Genomic DNA, 26,087 nt, shown 5'->3' with positions numbered 1-26,087 from the left:
TTCAGCAGTAGAATGCTTTCAGTATTAAGCAGCTTCACTTCTTTTCTCAGAAGTTTCCCCTATTTACAACACAATTATGCACACAAACTCAAAATTAAGGTCCACTGAGTTCAACGGACTTTGCCCCTAGGCAGAGGTGCCCAAACTTTCTCAGTTCATAACACCTTTAGTATGTCAATAACTTTTGTCACAGGACTCAAATACTTCGCAAACAAGGTACAGTGATATCTCTGGGCACCACAGATAACTTACTAACAGTTTCATGTAAGTATCAGTAAAATATTATGTAGTACCTCTGTGAGTTTGCTGAAATATCTTGTGGCATGTAGTTTGGGAACTGTAGCGCTAAATAGGCTTAAGTTTTCTGCTAAGGTTGCAATCACAGACCGATCCACTTGAGTGACAATAACTTAAGAAATTAATAATAACTTAAAACTTCAATTAAAGATTGAAATTACCATTGGCAAAATAATACTTTACACCTTTTTTGTGGCAAAACATACAAAAACAAAGACTTCATATATTATGTAAAATAGTTGCATACAGAGATATCATTTTCAGTTTTCCAGGAAAAACCAGAACTGATTTTAGATTAATCCAATTGATCTTTCATATATTTTATGAAACTAATAGAAATATGTATGTACGTATGTATGTACACACTCACACTCACACAGAGTAAGCTTCTTTAGACTATAATATTGCATTTATTACGAACACTTCTAAATATCTTCCAGAATATTAATCTGACTCAGTGATAATAAGAAATATGATTCCATCTGAACATCTTAAATTTGTCAGATAAAACTGTTTCATGCAATATTTCCTTCTTATCCACTGACTGGACAGTGATAGAAATAAACAAATAAGAATGAATTGCCTAGGCGTCTACTGATAATTTTCCCCAACCTAACTTCCAAGAAATATTTACTTTATCAGTTGACTTTCATTTTATTTGTGCACCATGTGAGTAATGTAATACCACTCTGAGGCATTATGGAAAATTACAGTGACAATACCCACTCATCCAGTCTCTACCATTGCCAATTAAGTCCATCAAAAGGATAATTATGAGAACCTTCCTCCCACCAGCAGAAGGTCAAATCTTTTAAAAGAAACCAAACTCCAACTGGGTACTCCAAAAAAGAGGTTAGATTTAGCATTTTTCCTTCCCAGAGCTGCTAAGTAATGGCATTATATGCTTTCTGGAAGTGCCCATCCAATTTAAAATTAAACTAAAGTCTACATATTCAAAAACCTCCTAATTCAATATTAAAAATATACCCTACCCTTTTAGGGTTGTTTTTTTTAAAAGAATCTATCTTCAAGATTTTTCTCTTTTCTTTTGACCTTTCTAAAATTCTTTATATTTGCAACACTGCAATCCTGTGGCTACTTAACTATCTTCTATATACCGGTAACTGCATTATAAATTGAAGAGGCATACATAAACCTCAGCTATTTAATAAGGATGGCACTGCCATGTAGATTCCACATTCCTTTATGGAGGGATAGAAACTGCAAGTTTCACAATAAATCAATATACAAATGATTCAATATTTCAGAAGACCCATATTACGCAATGATTTTGGGCATTAGCTCTCAGATTAAAACAGTTGACTTCTGAGCTTGGCAAGCATGGGCAAAAAAAATTGCAACTGTGGTTGTGTACAAGTAGGAAATTATTTCAATGTGTACGATGAATGTTGCTTTAGGAAGAAAGTCAGATGATTTAAAGTCATACTGCTACCAACTGTTATTAGTCATTGTAATATAAAATCAGATTGACTTCTTTGCGAAATTTCTTTTGATCTGGATTACAATTTATAATGCTAGCTATCATTTTTTAAGATACTTTAAGCCAAATAATTATTCTAATAATCTGGAAAAGGCTACGAGCTTAGAGCTGGTTAGCTTTACAGTACAATTTTACTGTTTTTCAAATTTGATTATAAATCAGATCTTCTTGTAGAAATGTGAATTGTGTTGACTCAACTACAATTTTCCTGCTATGGCTATGCTAGATATTTGGAATAATCTGGACCTTAATCAGAAATTATGTTTTCCTCTTTTGGGGGAAGGTGTAAAAAAATGATATTACTTCTTTTTTTTAAGTTTAATATGGCAACAATGCATGCTATATACCGTATGAAACAGTAGAAATGCCTTAATTCAAATGTAAAAAGTGGGTGGAATAAATAGTCCACTAAACAGCACTTTCAGATACTTCCCCTCCCCCACTTCATAATTGTTACTTTAAAAAATTCACTGCACCGGTGAATTAGGTTAGTTAGGTTAGTTAAAGGGTTAATTAGGTTAATTAAAGGGTGAAATATGAGACCACACTAGGAAATGTATCCTCTCTTTCGATATTGTAAATCTAAACCAATCTAACAGCTCTTAAGTCAATTTAAAAATAGAACATATAGTAGAAAAAAATAATAATTCTCTGAACATATCCTTTGTATTTGGCATCTAATAGCAAAAACTCCTTGGAGCATGGATGGAAGATACTGATAACCTCTTATTCCCATTATAGCTAGACGACAAACTTGTTCAAAAATATTATGATTTCAGATTATTTGTTCCTATAGGGAAAAGGTTCAATTTTTCCCTTCACTTATAACTGGGAATATTAGAAAGTGTTATTGAACTTAACATTGACCCTAGCACCATATTTTGAATAGTTTTAACCATCTTGTTCTAATATATTATGTAAAATCGAGACCCAAGTTTATGAGTAGGTAGTACCTCTACTTTCAAAATGTGAAGAGAAAGATGCAGCACTGATTTTCAAGGTGAGTAGGTTGTGTAAGGTCATGAAAAAAGACAGGACAGGAAGAAAGCAAGAGTTATACAAATTATCCTTCTTTGGCCTGAGAAATCTAGAAGAGCAGATTTGAATTTCAGAATGCTTAGATATGTCCTTGTTGATGAATTTGAGGAACTTAACTACAGGTAGTACTCAACTGATCATTTGAAATTATGACAAGGGGTACTCCCAAAAGGTACTTATGACCTAATTTCTAAGTTCCCATGACCGTTCCCTTGAACTCATATGACTGCATTTTGGCACTTGGCAACTGGTTCACATTTATCTTCATTTACAATGTGACCAGCTCCAGAAGATAAAAAATGAAATCGAAAATAATATTAACAGGTTAAAGGAGCTTAAAATAATGGAATGCAATCTACCAAGGTTTAAAAATAAGTTTTACTGTAGGACAACCCCCGGATTGTGGCCCACTTCAGGTCCTTGAACCAATCAGAAACGGGCTGGGGAAGTGGTGGGCGAGTGCACATTTCCTAGTGTGGTATCATATTTCACCCTTTAATTAAGCTAATTGCCCGGTGTAGTGAATTTTTTAAAGTAACAATTATAAAGGGGGGGGGGAGTATCTGAAGGTGCTTTTTAGTGGACTATTCCTACATTCCTTCTTGTACAAGCAGTGGACAAGCATGTACTCCATTTCAACAAGTGGTGGTGCACATGCCCACCACTCATACAATGGAGCAGTACACACACAAACATGCACGCACACACACACATGGCCGCTGCTTGCACAGAAACATCCTCTCTCCCCTCCCCATCCAGTTCACAAAGGCGTAAAGGTTCGGGAACTCTGCTGTAGGACATCTATGGACAATTATAAGAAATGGTTTGCAAAATAAATCTTAAAATAATAGTCAATTAAAACTGCATTATGAATCAGTGGCATTTGACTGAAAAGAATAAGCGAATTACAGATTCCAAGACAAAGAAAACTCTGCACTAATCAGATTCCAATTTGTAATGTCCAGTTCTGAAAACCAATAATTTAAAGACAGTTCGTATAAACTGGAACAGGTTGAGAGGATGGCCAGGATGACAGGAAACTGGAAAATAAGTTATGTGAAGAGAAATTGAAGGACTGAGCATGTTTAGTTTTCTGTAGCATAGATTAATGAACATAATTCATTAATATGTCTGAAAGGATGTTATAGAAAAAAGGTAAAACATGCAAAAAATATATTTTTTATTTTTTTTAACCTTCCTGAGGCTGGTGATTGGAGCTACTGGTTACAAGGGCGGAGTCAGAGAGACAAAGAGGACCTTTAACTCCATTTCATTTGAACTTCCCTGAGGCTGGTGATTGGAGCTGTTTTCTACAAGGGGGGAGTCATAGAGACAAAGGTAGGGGCCCTTTAACTCCATTTCATTTGAACTTCCCTGAGGCTGGTGATTGGAGCTGCTGGCTACAAGGGAGGAGTCAGAGAGACAAAGAGGACTAGATAGTAGCCCGCACGCCTAAAGGCACACGAATCATATATCTATAAACCAAAATAGCAATAATACATTCTGGATTAGTGCGTTTGAGATTGTGATTTTATTTTATTTCAAAATGACCGGCTTAGTTCAATGTAATGGCTGTTTTGCACCTGTCTTTCGCAGTACTCTTCTCAAATTTGGATACTGTCCCCTTTGTAAACAAATTACTAGTCTACATAGAAAGATTACCTATCTAGAATCTCTAATCTGTGCTCTCCAAGCAGAAATTAGGTGCCCAATTCGGCCATTCCACACTATGGAGATGCCACACTATCAGCCCTCTCTACCGAAAAGATCCTGCAGGAGAAGAGCAGTCTGGACAATCGTGGGATCTGGCAGGGTGAGAGCTGTGAGCCATAAACACAAAGCTTTTGCTGTGACCCAGCATAACAGATATAGTGCCCTTGCTGACCTTAATGGGGACACTAAAGAGACAGGTCAAGGTAGTTGTGATAAAGATGACTCAAATAATCAGGGGATCGTGGTCCAAAATGAAGAACTTTCTTTGGAAAGGCGAAATGGGGACCCAGGTATCACACATCAGTCACACAAGAAGATCAGGGTATGTAAAAAGAGAAGTCACCTTGTGGTTGGTGATTCAATCGTAAAGGATGTAAGTTTAGGAAAGGATATGGAGGTTTTAAAAGAGGTCAGGTGTCTGCCAGGTGCTACTGTCAGCAGAGACAAGAGGCGTATTTTTAAGATAGTCAAGAATGCAAGTAAGGACTGTGACGTTGATGCTATTATACATCTTGCACAAATGATCTGTCCCCAAAAGATGTACTTTCTGTGAAGAATGATTTCCAGAGCTTGGGTTTTGAACTTAGTAGTATAGGCTGTAGACTTATCTTTTCGGGGATTTTACCAATACATAAGGAACAAAAAGGAAAGGCCAGCATGTAGCAGAGTTTAATGTGTGGCTAAAGGAGTGGTGTAAAAGGGAAGGGTTAGGGTTTTATTAGTCAAGATGCCTGCAGCTGATCCAATGAAAAACTGTACAAAAGAGATGGTTTGCACCCATCCAAGAAAGGGACTGAGTTACTTGGCATTATATTCAAATTTTCTGGATAAACATTTAAACTGAACAGCTTGGTAGATAATTAATTGTTACAGAACATTTCTGTCCCCAGCAATCTAAAACTCATAGGGTTATCAGTGCATATAACATAGATGTTTGTGCGAGTAAGATTATCACTCCTGCTGTAAAGCAAAACCAAGCATTTAATAGTAAGTGCCATACCATGTGCATGAATCATACAAGTGGCAAGAAAATAGGGATAGTCAGGCATAACACAGGTTATGTAGACAGTAAACACAGGATCAATCAAAATGGACTCAAATGTCTATACACCAATGCACACAGTATAAGGAATAAACAGGGTGAATTACAAATTCAAGTAAATGAGGGCAGATACAATATTGTTGCCATTACAGAAATTTGGTAGGATGAAACCCACAAATGGAACATACAGCTAGAAGGATTTAATTTATTTAAAAGAAATAGACCAAATAAAAGAGGAGGTGGAGTTGCACTATATATAAGAAATAACTACATATATACAGAAATAGAGCACAACAATGATGAGAACTATCTTGAATGCATTTGCATCAATATTAAAGGTTGGAGAGGAAATGACATTACCATAGGTATATACCACAGGCCACCCAACCAAACAGAGGAAGTAGATGAACTTTTTGCTAGTCAGCTAACTAAGGTATGTAGGAAGCACACCACAATAGTAATGTGGGTTTTAACTACCCTGACATCAACTGGGAAACAAACTCTGCACCAAGTGGAAGATCCAACAGATTCCTAACAAACCTAGCAGACAACTTTGTTTCCCAAAAATAGAGAAGAGAAGAAGGGGATCGGCCTTATTAGACTTAATTCTCACTAACAGAGAGGAAATGATAGAAGGTATTGAAGCCATAGGAACCCTGGGGGCAAGTGACCATGCAATATTGGAATTCAACATTACGCAAACACAAGTAGTAGAACAAAGCAAACTAGAGTCTTGGATTTTAAGAGAGCTAATTACAATAAACTTAGAGAGAGCTTGCGAAGAATTCCATGGATGAGAATCCTCAAGGGGAAAACAACTCAAGAAGCTTGGGAAATTTTGAAAAATGAGATTACAAAAGTTCAGTCTAGCACAATACCAATGAAGAAGAAAAATAACATCTCCCAAAAGAAACCAGCATAGTTGAATAAAGAATTCAACTATGACAAATTGAAAGACAAAAAAGTTAAGAATAAAAAGTAGAAAGAGCGGGACATAACTAAGGCAGAATATCAGCAAATAGCCTGCCCTGAGCCTATAAAGATGAAGTAAGGAAAGCTAAGGCTCACAATGAAGAAAGGCTTGCCACAAAAGTAAAAAATAACCCAAAAAAAGCTTCTTCCAACATGTTAAAAACAAGAAAAAAGGTTAAGGAAACAATTGGTCCATTGCTGGGAGAAAGTGGCAAGAAAGTGACAAGCAACTATTTAACTCATTTTTTGCATCTGTCTTTACACAAGGGGATAAAACAGCCCAACTTATCAAAAACAACACCACAAAAATCAGATTAGGAACACAAATTGAAATAGGGAAGAAAATGGTGTGAGCACCTATCTACCCTATACGAGTTCAAATCACCAGGACCAGATGGATTACACCCCAGTCTGAAGGAACTGGCAGATGAGATCTCAGAACCACTGAACTATATATTTCAGGGATCCTGGAGCACTGGGGAACTGCCAGAGGACTGGAAAAGAGCTGATGTGGTTCCCATCTTCAAAAAAGGAAAAAAAAATAGATCCAGGAAACTACAACCCTATCAGCCTGACCTCAATACCAGGAAAGATTCTGGAAAAGATAATCAAGCAACGAATTAATGAACACCTAAAAGTAAACAAAGTAATAGCCAAAAGCCAACATGGGTTTGTCAAAAACAGATCATGCCAGATTAATCTTATTGCATACTTTGGCAAAGTGACAAAATTAGTGGACCAGAGGAATGCCATCAATATAGTTTACTTGGACTTCAGTAAAGCATTTGATAAGGTAGACCATAACCTACTACTAGATAAAGTAGAAGAATATAGATTTGAATCACCACCAGATAGATTCGTAACTGGTTAACCAACCGCACTCAACATGTAGTCCTCAACGGAGCTGCATCTACATGGAGGGAAGTATGCAGTGGAGTACCCCAAGGCTCTGTTTTAGGCCCAGTACTCTTCAACATCTTCATCAATGATTTGGATGAAGGAATAAATGGGGAACTCATCAAATTTGCAGATGACACCACGCTGGCAGGAATAGCCAACACTCCAGAAGACAGGCTTAAGATACAGAAAGATCTTGACAAACTTGAACATTGGGCACTATCTAATAAAATGAAATTCAATGGTGAAAAGAGTAAGGTTCTACATTTAGGCAAGAAAAACGAAATGCGTAGGTACAGTATAGGTGGTACCTTGCTCAATAGTAGTAACTGTGAGAGGGATCTTGGAGTCCTAGAGGACAACCATTTAAATATGAGCCAGCAGTATGCAGCAACTGCCAAAAAAGCCAACAGAGTTCCAGGCTACATAAAGAGAGGGATAGAATCAAGATCATGTGAAGTGTTAATACCACTTTATAATGCCTTGGTAAGGCCACACTTGGAAGACTGCATTCAGTTTTGGTCGCCACAATGTAGAAAAGATGTGGAGACTCTAGAAAAAGTGCAGAGAAGAATAACAAAGATGATTAGGGGACTGGAGACTAAAACATATGAAGAACGGTTGCAGGAACTGGGAATGTCTAGTTTAATGAAAAGAAGGACTAAGGGAGACATGATAGCAGTGTTCCAATATCTCAGGAGTTGCCACAAAGAAGAGTGAGTCAAACTATTCTCCAAGGCACCTAAAGGTAGAACAAAAAGCAATGAGTGGAAACTAATCAAGGAGCGAAGCAACTTAGAACTGAGGAGAAATTTCCCGACAGTTAGAACAATTAATCAGTGGAGCAGCTTGCCTCCAAAGTTGTGTCTACCCCAATACTGGAAGTCTTTAAAAAGATGTTGGATAGCCATTTGTCTGGAACAGTATAGGGTTTCCTGCCTAGGCAGGGGATTGGACTAAAAGACCTCCAAGGTCCCTTCCAACTCTGCTATTGTATTATATTGTTCTTTATTTTGCAAAATGCAAAATATAGAATAAAATATTCATTTTAGTAGATTCTAATGGGATATTAAAATATTATTTTGGATGATATCTGAACCATTGTTAATATAAATGTGCAAAGAGATAAAAAATATATTGAAAAATATACTGAAAACTTGGGATGTATCAGGAAAGAACTTTATACTTGAAATATAGCCAAACAGATGGTTTTATTTTCTTGGAAAGAAAGTCCTGATTTACAATTCTAGACTGAAGATTTGCAGTTGCTTTCAGCCTTTGAATTGGCTCTAAGTCAACAACCTTTGTATGGATAAGATTTAAGCCATTGTTTAAAAGCACATTCACCACTTGTCAACCCTTCAAATTAGAAAGTCAGGAAACAGACTGTGTAAGGACTACAGGAATGACTATTATTATGGATATAATAACAGAATCTTGAAGGCTGTCAGGGCTTCCATCTGACCTCTTATACCAAACAGAATCAAGGGAAGGAGAGAGAATGTTGTGTCTGTTTCTCATGACCACAGAATTGAGTAGGCATTTACTCTCGCTCAGCAATTTATCTAACAATTCTTGCCTACTATTATAAAGGCTATCATTGCATTCCCCTACACCAGTATGTATAATATGTATACAGCTAGTTCTCAACTTACAACAGTTCATTTAGGTTTAGTGACTATTTGAAGTTACAACGGTACTGAAAAAAGTGACTTATGATCTTTTTCCACACTTATGACTATTGCAGAAATCATATGGTCACACAATCAAAATTAGAACACTTGGCAACTGATGGTTCTGTGTCCTAATCATGTCAGCCAGCGCTCTACACTTTCTTTGGTTAAGGGGGTATGTAGTCAATTAAATAAATTCAGATAGGTCTTAACTAATGAGTGAATGAAGGTGTGTGTGTTAATTTCTACTACATCATTTGAAAAATGATAATTAGTTAAAAGGCAAAATGGATCTGAATGAGTTTGGAAAAGAGGCCAGGAAGCTCCTTCTTCTCTAAAAATACAGAGCCTTACTTTGTTAACTGATGGCTGAAGAATTCTCTGCCAAGTCTTTACAGAAAAGGGTGGACACAATTATATTCAAAAACATTAATAGATTAATTAAACTAGGGGCAAGTAAACTGTAATGAATGCATTCTAATGAATTCTAACCTCCCTTTTACATTCTTAAAAATGGCTGATGATTCCAAAGAGATTTGGTTCATTTGGATAACATCTTACAATATTTATTGTACAGTATTAGGAATTAAAACTGAGGGATTTTAAAATACTTGTTTATTTAACTTTGCAAACTTTCCCCTAGATCACACCTTGAAAACCACCGATTAAGTAATACTGTCTATGCCAGGGGTGTCCAAACTTGGGAACTTTAAGACTTGTGGACTTCAACTCCCAGAATTCCCCAGCCAGTCTATGCAATAAATCTATCTGGACCCAGGGGACTATTCGATGTATTTTTGAAAATCAATTAATTTTAAATTTATTACTTATTAAGGTACAAGACTAAACACATGGCACACCTGCCATACATCAAAAACATTTCAGAAGCTGTAGAATGCAGCTTTGGAGATCTGCAACTGGACATCACACACCACCCAGAGGCTACCATATGAGAACAAATTATGCACTATAAATATCACTTGGAAGTAGGAGATACATCCAATGTAAACTACCGAATCCCCTGCATGGATTTCCCCTGTGACTATGTAGGACAGACGGGGAGGAAGCTAGCCACCAGATTGGAAGAACACAAGCGAATAGTCAGATGAAAAGATGTGAACTCATTTGTAGCCTCACACTGCAATGAACAAGGACACACATTCAATTTTGCAGCTACTAAGATTGTTGGATGAGCAGCCACAAAAACAGCCACGGAAGTGATTGAAGCCTGGGAAACAGGACCTCATCAATCTACAGGAGTGTTCATTTACCACCAGCCTTTCAAGTACCTAGAAGGCAAGAGCTGGACAACACAAGCAAACAATGCTAACAACTTAAGCCAACAATACACCCAAAACAACATACATCTAAACAGCCACATGCAAATGCACTATAAATACCACACACAGAACAGCACACACACTGCTAGAGAGAAGTTCCTTTAAGATGGGCCCCCGTCCGAAAGCATGGAAGACGAAACTCTTTGGTCCTGGTTACTGAACCAGATTATATGCTGCAACATTATCCTGAGACACATATATTCGCCTTTATCTGTGAATATATTAATTGAGTGATTTCCTAACTTAAAAATTTATCCAGAAAAATGGAAATTTTAAGTTGAAATGTTTTCTCACAAAAAGCCATTTTGCAATTCAGGGAAAGGCAAAAGTTCCAATTATTTTAGTTAACTTCAAGAGTTAATCAAATACTTACAATCAGTGCAAGTTAAATCAGCAAGATTTGTGTCAAACATAGAAGTGAACCAATCTTACTAAAATTAAATTTTGAAACCAAACCACAGCTATACTTGGAAACAACACGCTAGAACTTGAAGCGAAGAAAAAAACATGCCAACTTATAAATTTCTCCAAGGAAAGGTTTATAATGGAAATGGCAACAGACTCTTAACTACAGTGGTGCCTTTTTATGCCAACATATAAATAATTTTAGCTTTTATAGTCCCATCGTAAATTAGTTTCAGCGCAAGTAGAAACAGTAGTGCTGATTCAGTAAATAGAAAGACCAGGAGCACATGTTTGCATTTTTAAAAGACAGGCACTGACTTGATGGTGTGTCTGAATTGAAGCCTGTAAACAGGTTTGAGTTCTTTTTGAAAAAAGTACTGTACTATAGGCAAGTCATGAATTTTTTAAGCTTATAAAAATAAGCATCTTTTACAAGTTATAGTATCTGTTTCAAATCTTCTAAGAATCATTTAAGTAGATTAGTAAAAATGGCTCCATTCAACCCATTAGTTTCTCCATTGTGAGAAAAAATTACACACAAATCCACTCACAATCTCTCCCGCATTACAAAAGGAATGTTTTAGTTTTGACTTTAGCAAGTGTTGCAAATGCCACTTGAGTAACAAAGTTCATACAAAGAAATATAGGTGCTCAAAGATGACTTTCTTTTTTCTAAGTTTACACTTAGAATACAATACATGCCAGATTCTCTTCTCACAGAGTTGTAATAAGAAGGCAATTGAATCCAGATAGGATGGCAGAATTCAAATTACCCATACGTGCATGTATTTTCTGTTTATTTAAAAGTACCTAATGGAAGGTAAAGCTAAAGGTTCCCCTTGCACACATGTGCTAGTTGTTTCCGGCTCTAGGGTCGGTGCTCATCTCTGTTTCTAAGCTGAAGAGCCAGAGCTGTCCAAAGAAGTCTCTGTGGTCCTGTGGCTGGCATGACTAAATACTGAAGGTGCATGGAGCATGGTAACCTTCCCACCAAAGTGGTCCCTATTTTTCAACTTGCATTTTTTACGTGTTTTCAAACTGCTAGGTTGGCAGAAGCTGGGACAAGTAATGGGAGCTCATTCGGTTACGCGGCACTAGGGATTTGAACTGCTGAAGAGCCGACCTTCTGATCAACAAGCTGTGTCTTAGCTACTGAGCCACCACGTCCCTTTAATGCAGCGGTTCTCAAATAGTGGGGCGCGCCCCCCTGGGGGGGCACGAGGCTCCGTAAAGGGGGGCGCGAAGGCTCCCTTTCCATCTGGGTGCAACGGCGGCGGCGGCGTGGGCGAGGCATAATATATCCCGCCTGGAAGTGGCAGCACTTCGCACTGTGGATTTTCATTGGAACCGCGGGCTGGAGCTGTTCAAGAAGCCTGCTCGGGCGGGGGTGGGAGGGAGGGAAGCATGGCTGTCCCAGGCTTCCCTCCCTTCCCCCCCCCCACCCAGCCCAAGCAGACTTTTTGCACAGCTCCAGCCCACGGCTCTGATGAGTCTCTGAGCAGTCCCCAGCGCTGCCACTTCAAGCCGGGATATATTCTGCCATGCCCTCGGCGGCGTCTTTATGCAGGTAGCTCGCCTCCCCCCCAGCAGCTCCACCGCCAGCATTCCGTCTGGAAGCGGAAGCGCAACAGCCGCTGTTGGGGAAGGGACAAAGGGGCGGCGGTCGCCCGATCTTGCCACCCCCACCCCTTCGCCCCTGGTAACGGCGACTGTTGTGCTGCTGCTTCCAGCTGGGATGCTGGAGGAGCTGCTGGCAGGGAGGGAGGGAAGAAGGGGAGGAGGGAGTAAGGATAGACAAGCAAGAGGGAAAGAGGAAAGAAGGCAAGCAGGCAGGAAGGAGGCAGAAGGAAGGAGGGAAGAATGGAACTGGAAGGGAGGCAGGGAAGGAGGGAGGGAGAAAGGAAGGATAGGAGGATAGGGAAAGAGGAAAGAAGGCAGGCAGGCAGGGGGAAAGAGGAAGGAGGGAACTGGAAGGGAGGCAGGAAGGAAGGGAAGGAGGAAGGGAGGGTGGAAGGAAGGATAGACAAGTAAGAGGGAAAGAGGAAAGAAGGCAAGCAGGCAGGAAGGAGGCAGAAGGAAGGAGGGAAGAATGGAACTGGAAGGGAGGCAGGGAAGGAGGGAGGGAGAAAGGAAGGATAGGAGGATAGGGAAAGAGGAAAGAAGGCAGGCAGGCAGGGGGAAAGAGGAAGGAGGGAACTGGAAGGGAGGCAGGAAGGAAGGGAAGGAGGAAGGGAGGGTGGAAGGAAGGATAGACAAGTAAGAGGGAAAGAGGAAAGAAAGCATGTGACTACGGTGGGAGAGGAGGAAAGACCGGTGTGCTATGTTATGCAGAGGTGTACTTATAACAATTTTATAGACAAATTATACTATTTACAGTCGCGCGGGGGGGCGCGAAATGTTTTCTTCTTCCTAGGGGGGGCATGACAGAAAATAATTGAGAAGCACTGCTTTAATGGAAGGTACCGATCATCTAATCTTTATTCAATGTTTTTTTAATTGTGGCAATCTTGTGTGGATTTCATGGCTGGGTGAGGAAATTCTGGAAACTGAAGTCCGCGCATCTTGAAGTTGCCACGGTGGAGGTAGTATGTGGGTTACTGCTTTTTTTTTTTTAAAGAAACAAACAAAAGTCCTGATGACTCTATAACTGTCTCTTAGTTTATGGGATTGTTTGTCATAACTTTGAGTGGTTGCTAAGTAATCAATTGTTAGTTTTTCCCATGGGTAAAGTATAATATTAAACATAACATATAAAAAATATCTTTTTAAAAAGTTAGTAGGGTTCATAAAATTGATTCATTTAGCACCGTTAGAATTTTTGAACATTGAACACAAATGGTTGCAAAACAGGGTCTACCTTGTGAATCCATATAAATTTGTAGGTGGATGTGGAAAAAAAGTTTTCAAAGTGATAAAAAAATTTTTTTTTCATATTCGGGAAGCTGTATACCTCTTCACAAAGAACATGTTTGACCAAAGTAGCGTTCAAATAGCCAAAAGGAAGCAACTGAGAAAAAAAATGAGAAAGGCTTACCACCAGAAACAGGGGCATCCATAAAAACAGCTCCCATTTTTTCAGCTTCTTTAGCTAATTCTTTTGAAACTTCGGGATCAATAGTACTGGAATCTATTAATAGAGAACCTTTCTTCACTTTCCTGAAGCAAATGAAGACAAAAAAAAACCAAAACCCTGAGATATACTCACAAGTAGGTAAAATGCAGATAATTAACATTACCTCTTTGATGTTGCTACAATTTACTCATAATTCTAGAAGAAATCACAATATTCAAGCCAACTTGTAAAACTGATGAGTAGGGTTGTTGAGTGATTTCAAAAAATTCACAATAAATTATCTGGAGTTTGCAAAAACATATACTTAAGTTATTTTCATAATTACTGACAATTTTTTCTTTGAGAAGAAGTGGAAGAGGGCTCTATTTCCAGGGATGAAAATGCTGCACAGCTTCATACAATTTTTATTTGTTTGTTTGTTTGTTTGTTTGTTTGGATTTATATGCCGCCCTTCTCCAAAAGGACTCAGGGCGGCGTACAACATTAAAAAACACACATCCCAAAAGTTAAAAAAAAAAGATTAAATCCATATCCCAAAAAACAAACCGAATTTAAAAGACAATTAAAATGAGTTAAAATTAACAGGCCAGGCCGGCACAGCTGGAAAAGCCAACTTTTTAGGGCGAGTCGGAAGGACCGGATGTCAGGGATTATGCGAAGCTCCGGGGGCAGCTCATTCCAGAGGGGAGGTGCTCCCACAGAGAAGTCTCTTCCCCTGGGGGTCACCAGCTGACACTGTCTGGCCGACGGCACCCTGAGGAGGCCAACTCTGTGGAATCATACTGTTGTTAAGTGAAGCATTTGTTGAGTGAAGTTTGCCCAATTTTATGACCTTTCTTGCCACTGTTAAATAATAATAATATAATAATATTTAATGCTTCTAGACCGCCCCCTCTCCCAAAAGGGACTCGGGGCGGTGTACAGTTCATACAAAATATAACAGGATACAATAAAATTAAATTAAATATGTACAGTTGACAATTGACATGGAGGAGGTTAAAATGTAGTTAAAAGAACTGTACAAAGCAGATATAAAATGAATTCAAACCCCTAAAAACAAATACAGTAAATTAAAAAGCCCCTAAAATAACCAGATATAATACATTTGCCAGGAGGGACAGTTGAATTATGCCAGGCCTGCTAATCGGAACAGGTGGGTCTTCAGTTTTTGCCGGAAGGAGCGGAGGTCAGAAGTGGTTCTAATGTCGGGGGGGGAGGTCATTCCAGAGGGTTGGGCCCATCACAGAGAAGGCCCTACTCCTCGGTGTCGCCCGCTGGCATTGCCTAGTGGACGGCACCAGGAGAAGTCCCTCCCTGTGTGAGCGTATTGGCCACAGGGATGTATGTGGGAGGATGCGATCCCGCAAATAACTAGGTCCCGTGCCATGGAGCGCTTTAAAGATGGTAATCAGCACCTGTTGCTAAGAGAATCACTGCAGTGGTTAAATTAGTAACATGGTTGTTAAGTGAATCTGGTTTCCTCATTTATTTTTGCTTGTCAGAAGGTTGGAAAAGGTGACTAGACATTGCAACTGTCCTAAATATGAATCAGCTACCAAGCATTTAAATTCTGATCACATGACCATGGGGATGCTGCAATAGTTGTTAAGTGTGAAAAATGGTCATAAGTCACTTTTTTCAGTGCCACTGTAACTTCAAACAATCACAAAATAAATGGTTGTAAGTTCAGGGCTTCTTTTAAAATTAAGCATGACCTCTACATATGAACGTTCAGAGAAAAGTACGATATAAATTTAATAGGAAACAACATGACACATTTAGATAATGTTAACTACAATCCCTACCAGAATAGGCATTAATAAGGTATGCTGGGACTTGTAAGACATCAAGTTGCTCTATAAAACTGTAACAATACTTAACTATGTGCAATGAAACATGCACATTTCTCTAAGATGATAGCTGAATACAAACACAACAATGCATTTGTCTAGAGAAATTACTGAACTGCTACATGCATTTAATAACATTCAATAAAAATACAAGCAGAACATTAATATAAAGAGAAAAGGGGAATCTTACTTGAGAATTCCATTGGTACCTATGTAAACTTCTATTGCATTAGGATTAGATGGAAGCATTGTAATAATCCTATCTGCTTTATCTGCTACATCTGCTGGAGAATCACCCACCTTTAAAAAATAAAAGGAAAGAATGTTTTTGAAGAGAAATTTGAAAAGAAAAATGAGCGATTCAGAACAAAGAGCTCTGAAAAGGTTAAAAGAAAAAAAGGCACCTGAAATACAATTGGACAGGTTACATAATAAAACAACAGACCGAGATTCAATGAAAAGCTCCCCAAAAGGAATAAATTTATCTGAAAGCTTATTTAAAAAGAGAGCTGTATTCAAAAAACATTATTTTAGGACTACTAAAGTTGACAAGATAAAATAAGTAATTTGTCATCAAGATTATTCTTAATTATAAAACTAACTGGACTCCTTCCAGTCAGGTTTCAGGTTTAGTTATTGGACAAAACAACATTGATTGCCCCTATTAATGATCTCTGGAAAGTAGGATGGGAATAATGCATCCATCCTTGCTGTTCTTGACCTCTTGGCTTTCAAATACTACGGTATCCCTTTTGATATCTTTATTGGGTTGACCATGGTATCCTTATTGTATTAACTACACAATTTGGGGCTAAGTGATGCAGTTTTGCACTGGTTCCTACTGGGGTTTGTAGAAGTGAGAGATCTAGTCAATGGCTACTCCTTTATGGTGTGCTGCAGAGCCCTGTACTCTTTCCGCTTATTTTCAGCATTTACATGAAGTTGCTGGATAAGATCACCCAATACCATTGAATGAAGTATTATAAATATGCGGATGATATCAACTTTATGTCTCCATCCCTGGTGTCCCAAGTATTGCTGTCGCTGAACTGTCATGGTCCCTGGAGACTATGGGGCCCTGAATAGTGACAAAAGATTTCAGCAGAACCCTGGTAAAACGGTGGCTATGTGAGCCTCAGGATCTGAGAGTTTAACAACTTTAGTCTTGCAATGTCCAGAAAGACCCAGTGTGCAATTTGGGATGTCTACTAGACTCCAATGAAGAACAGGTAGCAGTCATGGCTAGAAGAGACTTTGTACAACTTTGTGTTGCGTCTTCTCCTGCATCATAAAACCCTGCACTCAGTTACTCATGCCCTGGTCATCTTGCGTTTGGATGACTGAAATGTGCTCTATATGAGAATCACCTTGAAGAGTATTCAGAAGTTACAGCTGGCACAGAACGCAATTGTACAGGCAGGTTTAGGGGCCCCTAAGGTGGACCATATAACACTGCTATTGCACGAGCTGCACTGGTTGCTAGTTCGCTTCTGGGTCCAGTTCATTGTTGGTTATTACCTCTAAGGCCTTTTACAGATCCAAGATACCCGAGGAACCATCTCACCCATGCAGAGATTGGTCCATCCCACTTCCTTCAGTAGAAGGGGCATGCTACAGGGTGTCAGCTAAGTAAATTTGGGGCTCCCCTTGAGATGCACCCGGAGACTACAGCTGGTCCAGAATGTGGCCGCGCGGGCAATTATGGGTCGAACGAGGTTCACCCATGTAACACCTCTCCTGCGCGAGCTGCACTGGCTCCCTGTGGTCTACCGGGTGCGCTTCAAGGTGTTAATCACCATCTTTAAAGCGCTCCATGGCACAGGACCTAGTTATTTGCGGGATCGTATCCTGCCCCATACATCCCTGCGACCAATCCGCTCTCACAGAGGGACTCCTCCGGGTGCCGTCCACTAGGCAGTGCCATAGGGCGGCACCCAGGAGTAGGGCCTTCTCTATGATGGGCCCAGTCCTCTGGAATGACCTCCCCCCAATATCAGGATAACGACGGATCTCCGCTCCTTCCGCACGAAACTCAAGACCCACCTGTTCCAACTAGCCGGCCTGGCTTAATCAGAACTTCTAACCTCCCTGGCAATTTTAAACTGTATATTTAAATCTTTTGGGTATTTTAATTGTTTTAATTGTATTAATTTTATTGTTATTTATTTTAACTTTGTGGCTTTTACTTTTTGTATTGTTAATTGTTGATGTATTTACCTCCTCCATGCCACATGCCTTTATATTTGATTGTACGTCGCCCCGAGTCCCTTTGCGGAGAGGACACGACTGATAAATTGAATCAAATAAATAAATAAATAAATAAATAAATAAATAAATAAATAAATAAATAAATAAATAAATAAATAAATAAATAAATAAATAAATAAATAAATAAATAAATAAATAAATAAATAAATAAATTTGCTTGGTGGGTCTTAAAGCAGGAACTTTTCTGCCATAGCTCTTGTCCTTTGGAATATTATGCCCCTCAAGGTGAGATTTGCCTCCACCTTCCTAGCCTTCTGAAAAGACCTGAAAATATGGCTCTGCCTATTGGCTTAGGGCTGGGGTCTCCCACTAACCCCAAGGTTAGTAGATAAGAAGACCTCACCTCCACCCTGTTTATATATTTGTTTCTATTTTACCCAAAGTTCTGTTAACTTGCAGTGTTCCATGTTTTATTTTTTTTATTTTTTACTTTGCTATTTTTATAATACTGTAAGCTGCCCAGATTTGCTCAACAGTGAGATGAGTGGTGTAAATGTTAAGTATAAATAAATAATATTCAGATATAGACTCAAAGATCTATTTCAAGGAACTTGCAATATGATTTTATCAAGCTAGGTTTGGGTTGTGTTTTCTTATAGCATTAAAAGCAAGACATACGATATATACTATCTGCAATTAAAGATAAGAATAAGTAGAACTGGAACAGACTTGTAGATTTTTCATTGTTAGACCTATTAATCTATGATCATTCATTTAATGATAATTCAAAGTGATGGTGGCCTTGGAAAACGTAGCTTATGAACCCTGCTCAAAGTTATAACTGTCATACCATCCCACAGAAGTGATTGTAATGTGGGCATCTGCCACCAGCTCAATTTATTATGGTTGCACATCTTCTGGCCACATGAAAAAGTCAATCAGGGTATGGCTTTGCTTAACCATGTCATTCACTTAATAACAACATGTTTCACTAAACAGCCACAGTGATTCGCTTAACAACATGGTAAAATAGTCATAAAATTAGATCAGGTCACATGACGACTTACTTAATGACTATTATCACTTAGTGATTGAAACTCTGGTGTCAATTGTGGTAGTAAGTAAAGTACTACCTATATCATCATATTTTACATTATTGTGTTTTTATAGCTAAAACACAATATGTTTACAGTTTTTCATTCCATATTTTCATCTCAGTACATATTCAAAACAATTTCAAATAAGGCTTAGTATAAATCATGTGGATTAAATATGTTTAGTTTATCAGTTTAAGGTTGAGAAATGCCTGGCTTCCAAATTATTTTGAAATGGGAAGCTCACAGAAACCATCATATAAATCCTAAAATAAAAGTAAAGCAATTTAAGAAATAAATATTACGCCTACACAGAAACTGTAAACCAGTGTTTTCCTCTATTATTTGATTCAGTACTGTAGCTGTAGCTTTCATACCATTCTACTGTTAATAGATATTCATCTCGTGGCTGGCTCCTTATGGCTATAGAAAGAAATTGTGCCAGATAAGAGATCAGATCAAATTTGCTATAGCAAAAGAACAAAATGAGGATTGCCAAGGCACACAAAAGTGTTCCATTTCACTTTTATCAATATATTGTTTAAGAAATTGGGAAAAGCATAAATGGATTTTTTTGTGTCCTCTTTCCATTGTTTCAATGACTTTTTTTGTATTTGGTGTTCTAAATAAAGGGTTCAAGAGCAAAAATAAAAATAAAAATGGACAGCACACTAAGCAATTCTTTATGTAAAAGTGACTGTGTTATTAATTTGCCAACAAGCATATTAACTATGAATCCAATTGGCAGAAGGAATTAGCAGTTTTATTTCAGGTAGGAAATATCACATATTAATTTTAAAGATGGGTAATTTAAAACAACAGTAGAATATATTTGTTTTTAAGATGGGGGTAAAACAAAACTGAAAATGAATTACTGAAAATGAATAAACTTGGTGGGTCAGTAAACAGACTTGTGGGGTTTAGGAAAGCAGTGAAAGAAGAACATTCAGCTGATTAAAACAGTGTTTGGGATCTTTGTTTTGGAATGTGTTCTTTATTGGACAGAAAGAACAAATGTTACAGAAACCCCAGATGGATGAAGCTGCTTTGTTCATAGTGTAGAAAAGATTTTTGCAATGCATTTTCAGCCCTTAAGTTGAATGTTGTTACCCAGTAATTTCAGTGACAGCTATATGCCTTATTCCACATCAAAACAAAATTGCATTTGCACCACTTTATTCTGTTGCCTGGATACTCTAAATGAGAAGCTTAATGCATTTTTAAAAACAGTATTGCTGATTATGATAAGGGAATTAAGAAATTTCACAATTACATTTCTCTCAAATTTCAGCCATTTTTTAAAAACTAAAATAGCAATGAAATGTTATTATACCTGGGTACCCAGCTCTTGAAATTCCTTACATGCTTCTGGAAATACATCACAAGCGATAACGGGGTAACCATGTTTCACAAGGTTTTTTGCCATTGGATTTCCCATGTTTCCCAAACCAATAAATCCAACTGGAGTTTTGGAAGCCATTGCCCTGGAAGACACTAATTGAAATGCAAATGTTTCAGTAAAAAAAAGTTTTCTAATCTTACATCAACCAGAATGCAAACTTCTTAATTTTATTTTCTGCTAGTTGCATATCTTAGTTATACTAAAAGCAGCTTATACATCAACAGCAGAAACATTCACTGTTCATTTTATTAAGTAACTAGCTGATAACCCGGCGTTGTCCGGGTATTTATTTATAGGGAGGGAAGTGTTTGGACCAAACATAATTTCTAATGTTGGATTTTCCCCATTACCAAAAGAAGCCCCTTTATGGGAGTACTGTGAAACCATTACCATGGCAACTCCAGTGTATTGTACAGTAGAAGCCATTTTACAGCAGTACAGTAGAAGCCATTGAAAGGCACAACAGGCTGCATCTTAACAGAACACACACACCGAGGGGTGTTAAGGATGTCTTAACCCCAGTATTTTTCTTCAGAGTAAGTCATCTGTATGTGTGTGTGTGTGTGTGTGTATGTATGTATGTGTGTGTGTGTATGTATATATGTATATGTATATGTATATGTATATATATATATATATATATATATATATATATATATATATATATATATATATATATCAACACAAACACATACTTATTTCCCTGGCTCAGCTGATAAAGGAGGAGAAGCCTGTGGCATAGTGGCTAAGACTCTTGCCTAGTGTATAACACAGCCCAGGTTCGAATCCCAGTAAGGGTATGGCTAGCTGATGAGAGCTAAATAGCTCGAAATGGATCTATACTAGTCTCCCTTTATTTTATCAGCACAAATACAATATATATACATACATACATACATACATACATACATACATACATACATACATACATACATATATATATGCTGGTTTTGTTGTATTCGGGTCTTTTCCCGCGTAAGGTTGAGATTGTCTTTGCAACGTTTCGGCAGGATCTCACCTGCCATCTTCAAGCTGTGGGCTTTTTTAAGCCCACAGCTTGAAGATGGCAGGTAAGATCCTGCCGAAACGTTGCAAAGACAATCTCAACCTTACATGGGAAAAGACCCGAATACAACAAAACCAGCATACCTACACCCGTGAAAATCTACGAAAACATATACATATACATATACATATACATATACATATATATATATATAATCTGTAATCCATCTACATGTCGATTCCCATGTACAATACATCTGTACGTGTACAGAATCCTACATTAAAACTAATACAACTACACAACGATTTAAGACTTTATTAAACAGGCTTCAGACAATCATGGGGAACCAATCTAACCTATATCTCCATGTTCTGAACCAGTTGTGTAATTTCCTAGGATTATTCAGAACTCCAAAGCACTCATTTTAATTGAATACAAAGCATTTCAAGGCTATAACAGATTATGGAAAGGAGCTGAAACAAAGGAGATGCAAGTTTGAGTGGGATACTAGAATGATAAAATTTTATGAATGAAAATTTGCCTTATTTTGTACTTGAAATGGCTAGGGCAAAATAAGTGCTAAGCTTTTACCCTTTGATCTTTGCTTTTTTTTAAATTATCAGAAACTGCACTACCAAAAATCACCATTCTCCCGCTGCAACTTACAAAGCCGCAAAAATCAGTTAATGAAAATCCTAAGGTGTTTTTGAGGTGCCTTACTTTTATGAATTCAAAATCAGCTTAGAATGTAACATTCCTTTTAAATCTGATTTTTTAAAAAGAATAAAAATAATCACAAACGCAATGACTTGTTTAAGCTATTGTTCTTCATTTTAATGGAGAGCCAGTTTTATATTATAGTTAAGACCAGGCTAGAAACCGGGAGATCATGAGTTCAAATCCAAGCTTAGCCATGAAAGCCAACTGGGTGATGATACGCCAGTCAGTCTGTCAGCCCAAGTCACCTCATAGAGTTGTTTATAAAAATAATCAATGTGAGATATAAATGAATACATTAAATAAAAAGATAATTTAGGAATCTAAAGGTCACTGACTATCTTGGTTTCACGAAATTTCAGATTTACTCATTTATCTATTGTTTTTGCTTACAAAGCAAGGAACATATTACTCAAAGGAAATTTATAAAATTAACTTTCCTAAAAAGGAAAGTTAATAAAAGATTCGGATTCCTTCTTTTCCTGTCTACAGACTCAGCCAGCTGCCAACAGCTGTAATTCAAAGCAGTAACAGCTGTCCACCAGAAATTGGGATGACTGCAAACTCTTATCACATGGCAAATTTCCTGAATCTAAAGATGATATTTAGGGAACATAATGGAAAACCCTTACCACAGTGTGATTTGATCCCTTTGATCTATAGTCTGAAAATTATCCTGTGGTATTTACCTGACTATTTAAGCAGACGTTCATGAGAAGAGACCCTTGGATGTGAACAAAAGAAGAAACCTCACATAATCCCATCTGTACTTTGGTGTGTGTGTGTGTGTGTGTATGGCTGGCCTATGAGTTGAGAAGCACAAAGCATTTTGGAATCTAACTTGTACCTTCTTTGCAAGAAATCAAGATTTAGAGAGGGGAAAAAGTTTCATTTGTCACATGCCCTGTTCCTTTAGCAACATTATAGGAAACTCAGGAAAGAAATATAAAATGGTATGAAAAAGATTAAAGGTATGAGATACTTTAATAAAAAGTTTATTACACTAAGTTTTCTTGCTCTTTTAACAATTGTTCTTTCTTGCATCAATCCACATTTGCACCTCTTATTTCTCTATCCAATCTTTCATGTTTAGTAAACATTCTACAAGATAAACAAATTCATATACTTGCTCTAGTTTTTCAGCATTAACGAACTTTTGCACAACTGGGACCAGAATTTTGATTGCTAAACAATGTAGTTGTTCAGTGCGTCACCCCCAATTTTAGGACCTCATTTGCCATGATTTTAATACAATAAATATATATTAGCAACTAATATGTATTATTACAGTTGCAGCATCCCAGAAAATCACTGTAGTTGCTAAATGAATCATGCAGTTGTTAAGCAAATCCAGTTTCCTTTGTTGCTTTTGCTTGATGGGAAGACAAATGAAAAGTCGCAAATGGTGATCATATGACCTCAGAACACTGCAACTGTCCATAAATACATGTTCAGTTGCCGAGTGCCCATATTTTGATCACATGACCATGGGAGTGTACCATGGTTATTAAACGCAAAGACTGGTTTGAAGTCATTTTTTTCAGTGCTGTTGTAATTTAAAACAGTTGCTATATCAATAGTTGAAAGTCAAGCACTACCTACTGTATTTTTTGGAGTATAAGACGCAACTTTTTTCCTCAAAAAAGAGGCTGAAAATCTGGGTGTGTCTTATACATCGAATACAGCATTTTTTGTCTCCCGAAACTCTGCCTCCTTCACCAAAATGGCTGTCCATAGTCTTATGGAGGCTTTCAGAGAGCTCCTGGGGGCTGAAGGCAGAAATAAGCAATAAACGGGCCATTTTTTTGCCCCCCAGCAGCACTCTATAAGCCTCCATAAGGCTATGCACGCAATTTTTTGACAAAAAACAGGCCCGTTTTCACAAAAAACGGGCCATTTGTTGCTCATTTTTGACCCCTTCACCCCCCCCAGGAGCACTCTGCAAGCCCCCCCCTCAAGGCTATTCATGCCTTTAAAAAAAACTTGCCTGTTTTTGCAAAAAACGGACCGTTTTGGGGAGGTTTGCAGAGTGCAAAAACTTTATTTTTCTCCTTTTGGAAAGCTTTTTAACTAATTGATGAGAATTAGATTGATCAAGTGCTGTGCCAGCAGAAACAAAGTCTTAGATGCTGCAGATTGTCAGCGATTTCCTTCACCAGCACATGGATAAATACACCTGGAAACATCTACCTCCCTACCTACTCTCTCTCTCCCTACCTACGTACTGTATTTCTCTCTTTCTCTCTTCCCCTCTACCTACCTAACCTTCCTACTCTCTCTCCCCCTACCTACTGTATTTCTCTCTCCCCCTCCCTCTCTATCTACGTACCTACCTACTTTCTCTCTCTTCCTATCTGTATTTCTCTTTCTCTCTCTGTTTCTCTCTCTTTATCCACCTATCCACCTACCTAACTACTCTCTTTCTCTCCCTACCTACCTACCTACTGTATTTCTCTCTTTCTCTCCCTCTCTATCCCTCTGTCCACCTTCCTACTTTGTTTTTAATTTACCTCTTCAAAACCTTGGTGCATCTTATACTCTGGTGCATCTTATACTCCAAAAAATACGGTATATACATCTGGTCTACAAGATCATGCTACTTTCATTCTTAGCACGTCTCACACCAATATATCTATTTCTCTTTCTTTTATTCATACATTCATGCTATATAACAGGACCCCCCAAACTTGGCAACTTTAAGACCTGTAGACTTCAATTCCCAGAATTCTCTATGCTGGCTGGAGAATTCTGGGAGTTGAAGTCCACAAGTCTTAAAGTTGCCAAGTTTGAAGACTTCTGCTGTATAAAATGGTTGAAGAAAATAATTTGCAACTAGTCTCACACTTGTGGCCACAGCAGCATCCTCACAGTCACATGATTGTGATTCAGATAAATATTGTATTTATTACAGTTTTAGCATCCCAGAGTCATGTGATTGCCATTTGTGAACTTCCCAGCCAGCTTCCAACAATCAAAGCCAATGGTGGAAGCCAGGTTCTCTTAGTGATCACTTCATAACCATGGCAAAAAAAAGCAGTAACATCAGGTGTGACTTAACAACCATCCTGCTTAGCAATGCGTAAGTCAAGAACTACCTGTAAACAAGATCCATCCTAATACTGTATATGAAAAAAGAATAAATTTGGTCCTGTTGTGCAACAACATATGCTTTTTTTATATGGATGCCAGAGAATTTGGAAGTTTTCACTGCTATTTTTTCTGGAAAACAAAAGAAATATTTTTAAAAGATGAATAATACTTGGAACCAGAATCAATAAATTTTGCTGAAAAGATATTTACTATGCTAGTCATGCCCAGCAGCTCATCTAAATAAAAATACTGTAGACAGGGCATTTAGGAAATATTCCTCAACAAATTGGTTGCATCTGATGTTTTTATAGAAACTATGATTTTACGCTTTTTGTCAACATAGATATATCTGCTTTCCACATAGGATTGTTAATGCCATAAGTAATGTAAATAAAAAAGTTTCATCGTGATAAATTAGCCACTGAAATGAAAAAATCTTCATGTAAACTCAAGAGTTCTTTGAGGATAAAAGATTGTTCGTTCAGTTCTGACATTAAAATAAATACCATGAGTGAAGCCATGCTCAGAGGTACCACCCTGTTCCTTTGCTATTTCTAAGTTTGGTATCTGAGATACTATTTTTAATGGTAGATCTTACAGTGGTAGGGAGAGTGAAGAAATCAAATAGATCCTTTAAATCCATAGTCGGTCCCAATCCAGAAACGTATATACCGTATGAATAAAAACCAGTCTGCATGAGTGGGTGGCACTTGTACTAATTTACCCAGCAGATGGTTTGAGTTATTAAACAGCAGCTGTACTGTGCAAT

The 26,087-nt window shown here is 37.9% G+C and overlaps 1 protein-coding gene across 1 annotated transcript in view; it reads right to left on the bottom strand.

Annotated features, from left to right (window-relative positions):
- Positions 1-26,087, bottom strand: part of HIBADH (3-hydroxyisobutyrate dehydrogenase) — a 99,988-nt gene that overhangs the window by 70,215 nt on the left and 3,686 nt on the right. The window contains exons 2-4 of the mRNA XM_081970128.1: positions 20,437-20,597; positions 15,992-16,101; positions 13,913-14,034 (exon numbers count right to left, since the gene is read on the bottom strand). Of these exons, the coding sequence (XP_081826254.1) occupies positions 13,913-14,034; positions 15,992-16,101; positions 20,437-20,597 (393 nt within the window). The remainder of the gene's footprint in view (positions 1-13,912; positions 14,035-15,991; positions 16,102-20,436; positions 20,598-26,087) is intronic.

Source organism: Natrix helvetica (assembly GCF_964273705.1).
Source record: "Natrix helvetica genome assembly, chromosome: Z".
Taxonomy (NCBI): domain Eukaryota; kingdom Metazoa; phylum Chordata; class Lepidosauria; order Squamata; family Natricidae; genus Natrix; species Natrix helvetica.
This window is presented reverse-complemented; position numbering and strand designations above follow the sequence as displayed.